General features: G+C 34.2%; 1 protein-coding gene across 1 annotated transcript in view; it reads right to left on the bottom strand.

Annotated features, from left to right (window-relative positions):
* Positions 1–15,631, bottom strand: part of NBEA (neurobeachin) — a 928,080-nt gene that overhangs the window by 745,031 nt on the left and 167,418 nt on the right. The window contains exons 9-10 of the mRNA XM_006083617.3: positions 12,595–12,792; positions 11,864–11,997 (exon numbers count right to left, since the gene is read on the bottom strand). Of these exons, the coding sequence (XP_006083679.1) occupies positions 11,864–11,997; positions 12,595–12,792 (332 nt within the window). The remainder of the gene's footprint in view (positions 1–11,863; positions 11,998–12,594; positions 12,793–15,631) is intronic.

The raw sequence follows: 15,631 nt of genomic DNA, 5'->3' as shown, positions 1-15,631 counted from the left end.
GTGGAAAATTATTCTCCAAGCAAATTAACATCCACAAAAAAGCAGGTTTAGACATACTTAAATCTGACAAAATAGATTTCAAGATAACAAGAGACAAAGATGGAAACTTTATAATGATAAAGGGAACATTACATCAAGAAAACATAACACCTCTTAATATATATGCACCCAACCAGAGAGCACTGATATATATATAAAACAACTACTTATAGAGCTAAAGGGAGAAACACATCAAAACACAATCATAGTTGGGGACCTTAATACTACATTGACAGTTCTAGATATATCAATCAAACAGAAAATCAATAATAAAATATAGGCCTTAAATGACACACTAGACCAAATAGACATAATTGATATTTATGGAACCTTTCATCCCAGAACATCAGATTACACATTATTCTCCAGTGCACATGGAACATTCTCAAGGATAGACCATATGTTAGGTCACAAAACTCACATCAACAAATTCAAGAAGACTGAAATTATATCAAGCATATTCTACAACCACAATGCCTTGAAGTTAGAAATCAACTGCAAAAGGAAGTAAAGAAACCAACAAATATGTGGAGATTAAACAACATACTACTAAAAAAAAATTGACTGGGTCAAATAAGAAATGGAAGACGAGATCAAGATCAAAAGATATATAGAGACAAAGGAGAATAACAATACAACACATCAAAACATCTGGGATGCAGCAACAGTAGTAATAAGAGGGAAGTTTATATCATTACAGGCCTATCTCAAGAAACAAGAGAAATATCAAGTAAACAACCTAACATCACATCTTAAAGAATTAGAAAAAAAGAACAAAAGCAACCCAAAGTCAGCAGAAGGAAATAATATAATTTAGGGCAGAACTGAATGAAATAGCGAATAAAATAACTATACAAAAAATTAATAAAACAAAGAGCTGGTTCTTTAAAAACATTAATAAAAATTGACAAACCCTGGTTAGACTCACTAAGAAAAAAAGGGAAAAGACCCATGTAAACAAAATCTGAAATGAAAGAGAAGACTTCCCCACAGACATCACAGATATAAAAAGGATTATATTAGAATATTAAGAAAGATTATATGCCACCAAATTCAATAAACCAGAAGAAATGGATAAGTTCCTAAAATATATAACCTTCCTAGACTAAATTATGAGGAATTAGAAAACCTAAATAGACCAATCAGCAGTGAGGAAATTGAAACAATCATCAAAAACCTCCCAAAAAAAGAACATTCCAGGACCAAATAGCCAAATGTTCAAAGATTTAAAACCTATCCTTCTCAAAAAACTGAAGAAGAGGCAATATTTCTTAACACATTTTATGAGGCCAATATAACCCTGATACCAAAACCTGGCAAAGATAACACAAAGAAAGAAAACTACAGACCAATATCTAGGATTAATACAGATACAAAAATCTTCAACAAAATACTAGGAAATCAAATACATAAAAAACATAATACAACACGATGTAGTAGGATTTATTCCAGGTGCACAAGGAGGGTTCAACAGACACAAATCAATCAATGTAATACACCATATTAACAAAAGAAAGGATAAAAATCCTATGATTTTATCAATAGATACAAAAAAAAAGCATCTGAAAAGACACAACATACATTTATGATTTAAACACTCAAAATAGGAATAGAAGGAAAGTATCTCAAACTAATAAAGGCCATATGTGATAAACCGTCAGCTAATATCATACTCAATGGTGAAAAACTGAAAGCTTTTCCTCCAAGATCAGGAACAAGATAAGGATGTCCACTCTCACCACTCTCATTCAACATAATGCTGGGAGTCCTAGCCAGAGCAATAAGGCAAGAGAAAGAAATAAAAGGCATCCAAATAGGGAAGGAAGAAGTAAAACTGTCACTCTTTTCAAAAGATTTGATTCTATATATAGAAAAACCTAAAGACTCCTCCAAAAACTATTAGAAACAACAAACAAATACAGTCAAGTTGCAGGATACAAAAGCAATATGCAAAAAATCCATTGCCTTCCTAACAACAAAACATCAGAAAAAAGAAATGTAAAAAACAACAACAAAAAAACCTTCCTTTTGCAACTAAAATCAAAGAATAAAAATACCTGGAAATAAACTTAACAAAGAACATGAAAGACCTATATACTGACAATTATTAAAAGAGATTGAAAAAGACACAACAAAATGGGAAAATATCACATGTTCTTGGATTGGAAGAATCAATATAGTTAAAATGGCCTTATTACCCAAAGCAACATAGAGATTTAATGCAATCATCATCAAAATCCCAATGTCATTTTTTAAAGAAATAGAACAAGATATCATCAGATTTGTATGGAACCATAAAGACCCCAAAGAGCAAAAACAATCCTGAGAAAAAAAGAGCGAAGCTGGAGGTATCACACTAAGTTCAAATTATACTACAGAGCTATGATAATCAAAACAGCATGGTATTGGCAGAGATCACAGATCAATGGAACAGAATAGAGAATCCAGCTATAAAACCACATGTATGTGAATAGATAATTATTGATCAGAAACACAGAATGGAGTAAAGTTAGTCTCTTCAATAAATGATGCTGAAAAAACTGAAAAGGCACATGCAAAGGAATGAAACAGGATTACAGTTTGTCCCCAGGTACAAAACTTAATTCAAAATGGATCAAAGACCTACATTTAAGACCTGAAACAATAAGGTATATTGAGGAAAATATAGGTACCAAACTTATGGACCTTGGTGGTAGAGAACATTTACTAACTTGACCCCAAAGGCAAGGGAAGTAAAGGCAAAAATAAATGAATGGGACTGTATAAAATTAAAAAGCTTCTGAACTGCGAAAGAAATGACAAAAAACAAACAAACAAACAAAAAATCAAAACAAAGAGGCAGCCAACCAGATGGGAGATGATATTTCCAAACAACAGCTTTAACAAAAGTTTCATTTCTAATAAAGAACTCATAAAACTCAACAACAAACAAAACAACCCAGTAAAAAGTGGGCAGAAAACCTGAAAATACACCTCTGCCAAGAAGACACATGAACAGTCAATAGATACATGAAAAGATGTTCAACCTCACTAGCCATTAAGAAAATGCAAATCAAAACTACAATGAGATACCACCTCACATCTGTTAGAGCAACCATTATCAACAAGACAAGCAATAACAAGTGTTGGTAAGGTTGTGGAAAAAAGGGTTGGGAATGTAGACTGGTAGAGCCACTATGGAAAACAGTCTGGCAGTTCCTCAAAAAACTAAGAATAAAGTTATCATATAACCCAGCAATCCCTCTTCTGGATATCTGCCCCCAAAACTGGAAATTTGCAAAGATATATGCACCCCTATGTTCACTACAGCATTATTCACAGTGGCCAAGACATGGAGACAACCAAAGTGTCCTTTGATAGAGGATTGGATAAAGAAGATGTGGTACCCATACACAAGAGACTACTACTCAGCTCTAAGGAGGGATAAAATACTGCCATTTGCAACAACATGGATTGACCCTGAGAATATTATGCTAAGTATAATATGTCAGTCAGAAAAAGTTAAGAACTATATGACTCCACTCATATGTAGGATATAAAACTGAAACTTGTGAGCACAAACAGCAGTGTGGTGGTTGCCAGAGGGAAGTGGGTGGGGGGACAAGGGAATCCTAATATATGGTGACAGGAGAAGATTTGACTTTGGATGGTGGGCACATGGTGCAATATACAGATCTTACCACACCTGAAACCTATTTGGTCATGTCAACCAATGTCACCCTAATAAATTTACTTTAAAAAAGGGGAAAATAATGATAAAGTTAAAAGTAAAAAAAGTTAAAAGCAACAGAAACTGTGCAGACTTCTGAGAAGGTTAGGTTATGAGTTTTATTTGTGGCATTTTGAGTTTGAGATATTTTACACATGGTTTGGGTATAGGAGCTTAAATAGAAGGCAGCTAGTGGAAAGCTTTGGGAGCTGTCAACTTAGACAACAAGACCATGAACCTAGAAACAAATTAAAATAAAAGCCAAGACCTGGCTAGTTTGACTCAGTGAACAGGGCATCAGCCTGAGGACTGAAGGGTCCCTGGTCTGATTTTGGTCAAGGGCACATGTCTAGGTTGCAGGCTCGATCTCCAGTTAGGAATATGCATGAGACAACCAATCAATGATTTTCTCTCATTATTGATGTTTCTATCACTGTCTCCCTCTCCCTTCCTCTCTGAAATCAATAAAAAGATATTTTAAAAAAATAAAAGGCAATATAACCCCAATACTAAATTAACCACAACCTCCTAATGATGCCCTGTTAATTTTTTTTTTTCATAGATTCCACTCACTGCACATAATGGTCATCACATCTAGGAGAAAGGAAGGAAAGAGCCTAAATACCTGGGAGACTCAGTATTATACCCACTTTTTCATTAAAAATATTCTGAAGTTTTGAGATTAAATCATAAATATTTAGGCATATGACAATATTTCTTATAAAAACAAATAATACTAATTTTCTTTTTAGACTGTATGATTACCATAAAATTAAAATAAAGCAATTTACTTATTTTCAAAAGAATTTTAATGACATAGAGAAGTTAAAAGAAATTAATACTATTCCATAATAAAATAACAATACCTTTTGTAACAAGATATGATTGGAATATTGAATGACAGATGATGTAGATATGCAAACTAGAGGAAAATGAAGGCAAGAAGTGCATTGAAGATTATGTGTTGTAAACTAAAACAGCACAAAGTAACATAGCATTAAAATAGATTTCACTAAATTTAAAGGAAACGTTTTATTGAAGAATTATTGTAGAAAAATAATTACTTATGAAAAACACTCTAAATTACATAAGTACTATAAACTTTATTATTAGATAGCCTCTGTACAGATTTCTTGGAATAAAAATGACTTGCCTAACAAAGAAGAGAGAACAATTTGAACATCACATTAAAATGTCCCTATGTTTCAGGCAAAATGCTTACTGTACTTTATTTTTCACTCTTTACAAATTAATTTGCTCAGTTAATTCAATGTAAGTTATATTTTACCCTCATTAAATCTCACTACACAAATTATTAAATTTTCTCCTCTAATAATAGTATCACAATACTTCAAAGGCACTTTTTGTGTCTCTTTCATGGGAAAGAATATTTTCATTACTAACTTAGTAATCTTCACAAAACAGGCAAACCAACAAATATGCATACTAAGGAGTGACAGATGTACATTTCTGAAAACTATAAAAAAGTAATATGATTTGATAGGTATATGTTCAAAAATATTTAAAAACTTTTGGAAACTGAAATAGTAATTATCTTCTATATATATGAGCAACAACCTCCACAGGAAAGACAACCATTAAAAATAAGTATTTATCTCACTTATTTTGCTTACTGAAAGCAATCATAATCATATATCTGTTGGTCTAAAATTAGATAATCAAATTTTGACATTATGTACATACTAGGCACTTTTCCTTGAACAAGAATTAAGGAAATATAGCCAGAAGAAAGATTTTTATGTCACTGTGAAGTTTAAGAAAAAAATCTGTATTAGGTAGTTAGACACTGAAATGTTGAAATTTTCAGGTAATTTTGTTGGTTTGCATATAACTAGTTCTAATTAGGACTTTACTATGAAACCTTCAATTATTAAGGGGGCTACTTAATTATTAAGGAGGCTATAAAGTTCAAGATAATTACTGTAATAACTGGTTAGCAAGATATTTTTGGGGGGAGAAATCTTGATTTAAGTTCACTAACCAAATTAATGAGCCATTAATATTCATATTACCAGAGTATTCTCAATGATAGCATTATTAACATCAATGTGTTAAGGGATTCTCTAAGTTATTTTTTTTTTTCAGAGAGTAGAAGGCAGGGAGGGGTTAGAAAGAGAGAAAAACATCCATGTGAGACACATCCATTGGTTGCTTCCTACAAGTACCTCAAGTGGGGACTGGGAGCAAACCCACAACCCAGGTACACATCCTTAACTGGGAATGGAACCCAATACCCTTCAGTGCACAGGCCAATCTTCTAACCACTGGGAAAAACCGGCTAGGGCAAATCTTTTTATACATTATATTCTGTCAGGCAGTCTATTAAACTACATGTCTCATAATAAAAATAAAACAACAAAAAAACCTTTTCTGAGAAAAATATTTATATACTTCTGATTATTTAAGTTATCACTTGAAATTCATTTTGGTTTGTATAATTTATCAGAGGTAAAATAGCATTAAAATAAGTTTTAGTACTACAAGATTGTATCACATCAATAGACTTACCAATATTTACTGAGGAAGGAAAGAAAACTCATCAAATGCCTACTATATACCAGGAACTCTGACACTTTACATATACTATCTTATTTAAATGCATACTACAATAAAGTAAAGTTGGTATTATTAAAATCATTCCACAGCTGGCAAAACTGATTCTCAGTGTTGTCTGTAGTGGTTTCCAATGAAGGCTCTCGAGTCAGTCTTTCAGGAATAGTGCCCTGGTTCTAATCTACCACTTGGGTCTCTGGGACCTTGAGCAAGCTACTTAATTTTTCCCTCCCTCATCAGCTAAACAGAATTAGAAAAGACAATATAATTACAAACAGTGACTGGCACATAGTGAGTTATCAATAAACACCATGCGCTGCTACTACTACTACTACTACTACTACTACTACACACCCTCAGACATTACCATCTCCTAAGATCAGATAGTACATAACAAAACATCAGTTTGTCTTAATCCATATTACACCTAAAGAAGATCTGCTCATCGCATCACACTGTCTCTAATGAAAACTACTCTTTTCATACGTTTTTTGTCTGTCATGTTAATCCTCACCTGATGAAGATTTTAGATAGAGTGGAAAGGTTAGATAGAGTGGAAAGGAAAGGAGGAGGAAGGGAGGAGAGAGGGAGGGAGGGGGGAGGGAGGGAGGAAGGGAAGGAGGGAGGGATGGAGAGGGAAAAAGAGAGGGGGGGGAGAGAGAGAGAGAGAGAGAGAGAGAGAGAGAGAGAGAGAGAGAGAGATGAGAGACACATCTATGTGAGAGAGACACATTGAATGATTGCCTCCAGGATACACTTCAACTGGAGCCAGGTATGGAAGCTACAACCGAGGTACCTGCCCTTGACCAGGAATCAAACCCACAACCCTATGCTCTAACCACTGAGTAACACTGTCCAGGGCTTCATACATTTTTAACTGCTTACCATAAAAAGCCTATTTATACCGTGAGTCAAAAAAAGTATTTTTTCAAAGTAAGTTCTTAAGTCACACAATGAGGAAGATTTATTCTATTTTGTATCATCCATAGAATTTAATAACATACATTCTTAAAAAGAAGGGGTGTAGGCCAAATTTAAGAATATGTCATTTGGCCCTGACCAGTTTGGCTCAATGGATAGAGCGTCGGCCTGCGGACTGAAGGGTCCCAGGTTCGATTCTGGTCAAGGGCATGTACCTTGGTTGTGGGCACATCCCCAGTAGGGGGTGTGCAGGAGGCAGCTGATCATATTTCTAACTCTCTATCTCTCTCCCTTCCTCTCTGTAAAAAATCAATAAAATATATTTTAAAAAAAAGAATATGGCATTTGTATTCAATGTGTATGATAATCCAAATCAAAGGAAAATGAAATTTCTAATATACTGAGTCACTCTTAGACACAAAATACAGATGATATGATTATTTCAAGATTAGAGTTATACTTCTTGAAATAATTTATTAATCTGCTCATTATTTTGTTTATTTATTTTTTATATTTTATTGATTTTTTACAGGGAGGAAGGGAGAGGGATAGAGTTAGAAACATCGATGAGAGAGAAACATCACTAAGCCAGTGGTCGGCAAACTGCAGCTCGCGAGCCACATGCGGCTCTTTGGCCCCTTGAGTGTGGCTCTTCCACAAAATACCACGTGCGGGCACACACGTACAGTGGGATTGAAACTTCATGGCCCAGGCACAGAAGTCGGTTTTCGGCCTGGGCGAGTCTATTTTGAAGTGGCGTTAGAAGAAGTGGGGGGTGTCGGTCGGTCGGTGGGGCAATGGGAAACGCGGCGCAGGCGTATTTATTAAATGTCTAGTGAAAGGCAATTTGCATAGTTACTGCTCTCAATATTCACTTGACTGAGAAAGATCAACCAGTACAATATAAAATACTACTAGTCCCCAAGGAATGATAAAACATCCAAATAGCTTTGGTCACTTGGGCAGTATTACTCAAGGTGATCATGCTGATTGAGAATCATTATGAACAGGATAAAATCACAACTGTGACTACATATTGGCCTCATTTACTTACTAAAAACAGATCACATCAACAATATTGTATGTGTTGCCACATGTTAGTTAACTCAGTTCAAGAGTATTTATCTACTCCTTTGTTGGTTAGTTATTTTATGCCATGCTAATGGCTAGCTACATGTTAAAATAAGAGTCTGTAGAAAATATTATATCTAAAGATGTAGAGTAAGAGGATAGCTATACAAAATCTAAAAACCAACTAAAGAAAATCATCTTAAGCCAGTCCAAGCTTTGTTTGACCTGGTGTGTTTTGTTTGACTCTGTTCAAAACTTGAGTTAATGCCCAGCCAGCATGGCACAGTGGCAGGTCATGGCTTGATTCCTGGTCAGGGCACATGCCTGGGTTGCAGGCACCATCCCCAGTGGGGAGGGCATGCAGGAGGCAGCTGATCGATGATTGATGTTTCTATCTCTCTCTCCCTCTCTCTTCCTCTCTGAAATCAATAAAGATATATATATATAGAGAGAGATATACATATATAGATATATATTTAAAAACCTGAGTTAAAGTCCTCAATTTTAAGCCACTCTATCTAAAAAATGGATAGAATCATTCAAAAGAAGTTTTGATCATTACAACTAAAATTCAAAATAAAAGTACTACTTAAATAAGTAGAAAAAAGTTCAAATATAAAACAATATGGCCCCTATAATAACAACTAATTCTTGAGAGATAATATATAATCTTTTAAATATAAAACCATAGTATTTTAGATAATCTTGTAGATCCCCTAGCCCACACTCATAATAACAAAACCATCATGTACTGAGTGATTAGTATTTTAAGCTATATATTTTATCGCATTTAAGCTACATAATCCAGTAAACTACTAATACCCCTATCTTATAATGGTGGGAACGGAAGCACAAAAAACGGTAATAACATACTCAGTGTTACACTAATAATAAATAGTAAACTTCAGATTTGAACCCAAGTCTGGCACACATATAACAGCTATAGTACGAAGCCTTTATGATAAAACAAGCCACAAAAATTCTCTTAACAAATAAAGCCTACTTTTAAAGGCTCCAGGAAATAAGATTATTCTTTCAATAAATTATTTTAATCCTAAGCCCTTTATATCCAGTAAAAGTCATCAAAGTTTATAATAATGGCACAGTAGTGCCAATAAATGTTAAGTCTTATTGAAAAAGAAAAAAATTATTAAAAATGACTACTGAGTGGAGGAAAGTACATGGGACCTAAAATGCTTCAAATTGAAACACAGAAGGCAAATAACTTATTTTAGAGATTTGCTCAATTTCTCCAAAATGTGATTAAGAATTAGGTAATATTGTAATTTTGGGCATGTATTTCATTTGTGAACAAATTTTCAAAAAAAAATAGAGTCTACTGAATTTTATCTGGAAGATTTAAAAACTTCAAATAGATTTTCATTCCCACACAATATTTTTATGCTGACTAAAAATAAAATATAGGCTATTTCAAGGTCTCATTCATAAATATGGATTTATTATTTTCCTAGAAAACATGAAATTCTAATAATGCTTACCCTATCCTATAGCTAAGACTCTGTGTTCTTCAAATAGAGAGAGAAATTCCATTTAACAACTTGCATATAACATTTAAAACCCAAAGCCCATATTACTGATGTACACACGTCTATAATGTTCACTTCAAAACTTTAAATGACAAAAGATTATATTACTGATGCACACAACTGTCCACAAATAAGTGAACCTCAGACATCAAGGGCTTTTAACACAATTAACAAAAAATAGTAATTATGTTTCATCTGGTAAGAATTCAAAAAAGCACAGGGTAGCTTGGAATTGTGTATGTATTATTATTGAAAAGGAGAGTGATACCTGTATGTTCTCTATTGGCTATAAACTAAGAAAATACATATCACTGAAAAAGCTGAAGTTATTTATTACAGAGAAAATTTAAAATGAATTATATAAAGTAACTTGAAACAAACAAATCAAAATGAAAATCATAATGCTGAACCTTTACACTGTCTTTTATCCCCATAATAAAATAAATACAATTTAAATACCAAAATATAATGTAAAAACTAAAATGAGTTTTAATGACAGGCAATAAAAAAAAAACCCATGTGTGTTAGATGAATGAACCAGATAAACTGTTAAGTATAATTTTAGCACTAAGATTTTATAATAGCTATTCATAAAGATGTAAGTTATTGTGGATAATTTTAGTTATAACATTTCAAACTGCATAATCTTCCTAATATTTCTTTTTCAAGCAAAATAATTCCATTTTAGGTTAAAATAATTATAGACTTAATATTAATTTCATAAGGAATATTAAAATTACACATGGAGTTTTCTACTGGCTACCTCATCTTCAACTTTTTTTTTCATAGCGCTTAATAAGTTTTTAATTACTGATCATAATGTGTACTGGATTACTTAGATAATAAAGATAAAACATTTTTAATTGAAATTCAGGACTGGAATTTAAAGTTTTATTTTTCCAAAATGCTGATCTGCCTCCCAAAGAAATTATTTAAAACCTCATACAAAAGTGGTATGATAACAGGACATGACCTCAGGATTCCATGTCACTTCAAAACTTCAATCTTTATACTGTACTGATATGAAAGAAAGCATGACCTATGAACGGGAGCTGAATTTTATAAAGGTACAGATAATATCTGTATTTACATTTATACACACAGGGACAATATTAATAGCAATAATACAACAGAATTTTGTTAATAGCTAGATTAGATAATAACTATGAGAAAGTCATGTTATATTTCAGTGGACTTTAAATTTTCCCATCTTTGCTTCATTCACTAGTTTTTTCATCAATTCAAAATTGAAGGATTTTATGTGCATACTAATGAAGCATTCCTATATTACTTTTGAAGTAGAAATTAATGTTTGCCTATAAAACTTTCCCCTTAAATTCTCTAAACATAGCAATGTACACAGCAAAAATAGCTGTTAAAATTCACATTTAACTTCTTACATATATGATTCTAAGATATGATTAAATCAGAGTTTTATGCATGAGATATTTTTAATAAAAAGGAGGGAAGCTACAAAAACAGAAATAAACCTACTTAGAAGATATTGAATTTTTATAGACACAGATATGCCACTGTTTAGACTTGGGCTCTCAAACATGAACTATATATAAAGAAAAGCTAATGTCTGTGCTATTCTTATGATAACAGCATTATAAAATAATACCAGTATTTAAATTATGTAACTGTTATTAAATATTATTCTTAAAAATAAACTTTACCCTAATAATTTTATTTAACCTGACAGGATTTCTCATGGACAATCCAACCTATGAGTATTTGCAAAGGATAATGTTGAGAGTAATATTTTCCCTCAACTGCATAATGTAATCACTATGTTTCGACTGGTAAGAATTTTTTATTTATAATGAAGGAAGTCACTCTTCTTTAGGGTTAAATATGTATCTGCCTTACTCCTAAAAAACTTTTATTCAAACTCTAAGAATAAAACCCAAATATAATACATTTATACAATACCAAGTATACCAGGTGTAATCTAAGTAAGTAAAAAATATAAGAAATTACACATTAAAAAAAAACTTACCAGACAGTTGTTTCCACTTGACTGTCATTGAGCTGTCGATTGTCCAGTTGGGCAAAAAGTGGGAAAAGCACTTGAATCCCTCCAATTGAATGAATTGCACTATGAATTGAATGTGTTACTATAGCTTTCACATCCTACATTCAGAAAACAAAAATGTTGATAACATTTCTGAAGCATAATATTATCACTATTTCCTTGTTCCAAATAACTTCAAATACAATTAAATAACATTAGCTAGACATTTAAAAAATTTTCAATTATACAATTTTTGATGCTGATATAAAACAGAAATGTGAAATCTAAGTTGAGAGATTTTTTACACTAAAAATATAAAGCTATAAGTCAAGAGATTTTTATAATAAGAAATACTGTTAATGGATTTAAAGATTCTCAAGGAATTTTATGTTAGGAAGATATACACTACTGTTATTAAACCAAAGTATATTTTTATATTAACAACATCTGTTCAGTTAACCAACTGATTTTATTTCAAAGGCTATAGAAGATACGAGATCAGAAATGACAGATATCCTATTAAGGAGACAAGTCCAAGGTAAAGTATATTGCCCAAAAAAGGGAAGAAGGAAAAAAAATGTCATTCAAAGAACTAGAAAACCAAAAAGAAAAACAAAGAGTAGTTGTAGATTTATAGATGAACAATGTTTAATATGTAAAATAAAAATACTGTTAACCAGGATGAGAACATGAAAACTAAGTTACTATTCACCCACCTGGAGCATTAAAGCATGTGGGGAATGCACAAAAATTGACGCGTTTTCCTTTGGTGAGGATTCCAGGCATAGTTGAGCATCAGTGGCCTTGGCATTATACGTAAATGCAATACTAGTTGCAAGTTTTCCATCATATAGAACCTGTTTATGATGTTCTGCCAAATGAATATCACTCTCAGATTTAAACTTGAAGGTGCTCTGAAAAAATAAAACTAAGTTAAATACTCATTTTAAAGGCAATACACAATAAAACCCTAAAGTTTTAAAGACCAGAAACATTTAAGGTAAAATACTTGTTGTAACCCTTCCACGCATTAATCAATGGTATTATATTATTCTGTTATTCTCACTTCAGTTCTGTAAGAGTTAAATTTTATTACGCTAATAAACACATCTTCATTTTCTCATTCTTATTGTTTTTACTATAAACTGTTTTTATTAGAAAACATAAAACCAGATGATATTAAATGTAAATACAATTTTACTTTAATACTCTATAACATAAATTTTTCTTGTTATTACTTTCAAGTGTACACACACACACACACACACACACACACAGTGGCTGGCACATGAATAACTTGTATGCAAGTTTATCAACATATTGAATACCAACGTTACTCCACAAAAGCCTAATTAATCCCAAACAAGAAATTCATGTTACCACCTGTTGGAATGGCTATTATCAAAATGACAAATAAGAACAAGTGTTGGGGCAGTTGTAGAGAAAAGGGAACCCTCCAATTCACTGACACTGGGAATGTAGACTGGTACAGCCACTATGGAAAACAGAATGGCAGTTCCTCAAAAAACTAAGAATAAAGTTATCATATGACCCAGCAATCCTCTCCTGGGCATCTACGCCAAAAACTGGAAAACGAGTATTTGCAAAGATAAATGCACCCCTATGTTCATTGCAGCATTATTCACAGTGGCCAAGACATGGAGATAACCAAAATGTCCTTTGATAGGACTGAATAAAAAAGATGTGGTACATATGTACAATGGAATACTATTCAACCATAAGAAAAAAAACAAAATACTGCCATCTGTGACAACATGGATGGACCTATTATGCTAAGTGAAATCAATCAATCAGAAAAACCTAAGAACCATATGATTTCACTCATATGTGGGATATAAAATTGAAACTTGTGGACACAGACCGCAGTGTGCTGGTTACCAGAGGGAAAGGAGTGGGAAGGTGGTGGGGGTGGAGATGAGCCTAATATATGGAGACAGGAGATGGTTTCGTTTGAGGGATGGGCACACGCTACAATATACAGATCTTATATCACAGAAAAGTAAACTTGAAACCTATATGGTCCTATTAACCAATGTCAACCCAATAAATTTGATAAAAACTTTTTAAAAAAGATTATAAACTTAAGAAAAAACGTATTACCACTTTAAATAAGAGAAAAAATGAAAATATACCAGCTGTAATAAGAAAGGTATTGTTAGAAATGGTTAAAATTTCTCTGCAGATATGAACCTGACAATGAAAAAATAAATTTAACCTTTGCAACAATCACGTGTTATATGTATTATTATTTTCAACTTATGACGATGCAAGAAACCATAAATAATAGTTTACTCATAATTGTTTGCCAAAACATTAAAATGCATTAAGTAGTAATTAAATTAAACTAAATGCTACACAATGTTCACTAATAATGAAGCATTTTAAGTTTAAGTCTTAAAATGAAAGCTACATCAGCAAAAACATAGCAAATCAGATTATTTGCTTTCTTAAAATAAGCTGTTATGATTCTTTTATGTAAAATTAAAATATAAAATGTAAATTTCCCTTTTATGAACTTTTTGTATTTTAAGAATTTATTTTTATAAATAAAATTCTATGGGTATACAACCAAAAATACTTAATAGTATTAGTCTCAAATTATCTAGAAATCTACACTAATAAAAGAGAAACATGCAAATTGGTGTAACACCGCTACCCTTCCCATTGGCTAATCAGGGCGATATGCAAATTAACTGCCAGCCAAGATGGCGGCCAGCAGGCAGGCAGCTTGAAGCGAACATGAGGCTTGCTTGCTTCAGTGATGGAGGAAGCCAACGTTCCCCGCCTGCCGCTGCCAGCCTCTGAGCTTGCAGTTTGAAACATTGTTACAAATATAGAAGCTAAACAAAACCCCAGAAACCTGCTTTCAGCCAGCCGGGATCTCAGAGCTGGAGTTAAAACAGTGTTTCGATTATAGAAGCCAAACAAACCAGATACCTGCTTTCAGCAGCCGAGGCCTAAGAGTTGGAGCCAAGCCTCAGAGCTAAAGCTGGCCCAGAATAAAAAAAAGAAAGAAAAAAAGGAGCGGTTGGGAGCTTCAGTCACCCGCCAGCCTGAAAACAGCCCTCAGCCCCTCACCCAGACTGGCCAGGCACCCCAGTGGGGACCCCCACCCTGAAGGGGGTGTGACCAGCTGCAAACAGCCATCATGCCCTCATCCAGGCTGGCCAGGCACCCCGGTGGGGACCCCCACCCTGAAGGGGGTGTGACCAGCTGCAAACAGCCATCATCCCCTCACCCAGGCTGGCCAGGCACCCCAGTGGGGACCCCCACCCTGAAGGGTGTGTGACCAGCTGCAAACAGCCATCATCTCCTCATCCAGGCTGGCCAGGCACCCCAGTGGGGACCCCCACCCTGATCCAGGACACCCTTCAGGGCAAACCAGCCGGCCCCAACCCATGCACCAGGCCTCTATCCTATATAGTAAAAGGGTAATATGCCTCCCGGCACCGGGATCAGCGGAGCCGCGAGGCCTCCCGGCACCGGGATCAGCGTGACAGGGGGCAGCGCCTAAACCCCCTGATCGCCCTGCGGCTCTGTGTGTGACAGGGGGCGGGACCACAACCTCCCTATCCGCCCTGCTCTGTTCGTGACAGGGGAAGGCACCCCAACCCCCTGATCAGCCCTGCTCTGTGCCTGATAGGGGGGAGTGCCCCAACCCCCTGATCGCCCTGCGGCTCTGTGTGTGACAGGGTGCGGCGCCCCAACCCCCTGATCGGCCCTGCTCTGTGT

The sequence above is a fragment of the Myotis lucifugus genome, unplaced genomic scaffold (genome assembly GCF_000147115.1).
Source record: "Myotis lucifugus unplaced genomic scaffold, Myoluc2.0 scaffold_7, whole genome shotgun sequence".
Lineage (NCBI taxonomy): Eukaryota > Metazoa > Chordata > Mammalia > Chiroptera > Vespertilionidae > Myotis > Myotis lucifugus.
This window is presented reverse-complemented; position numbering and strand designations above follow the sequence as displayed.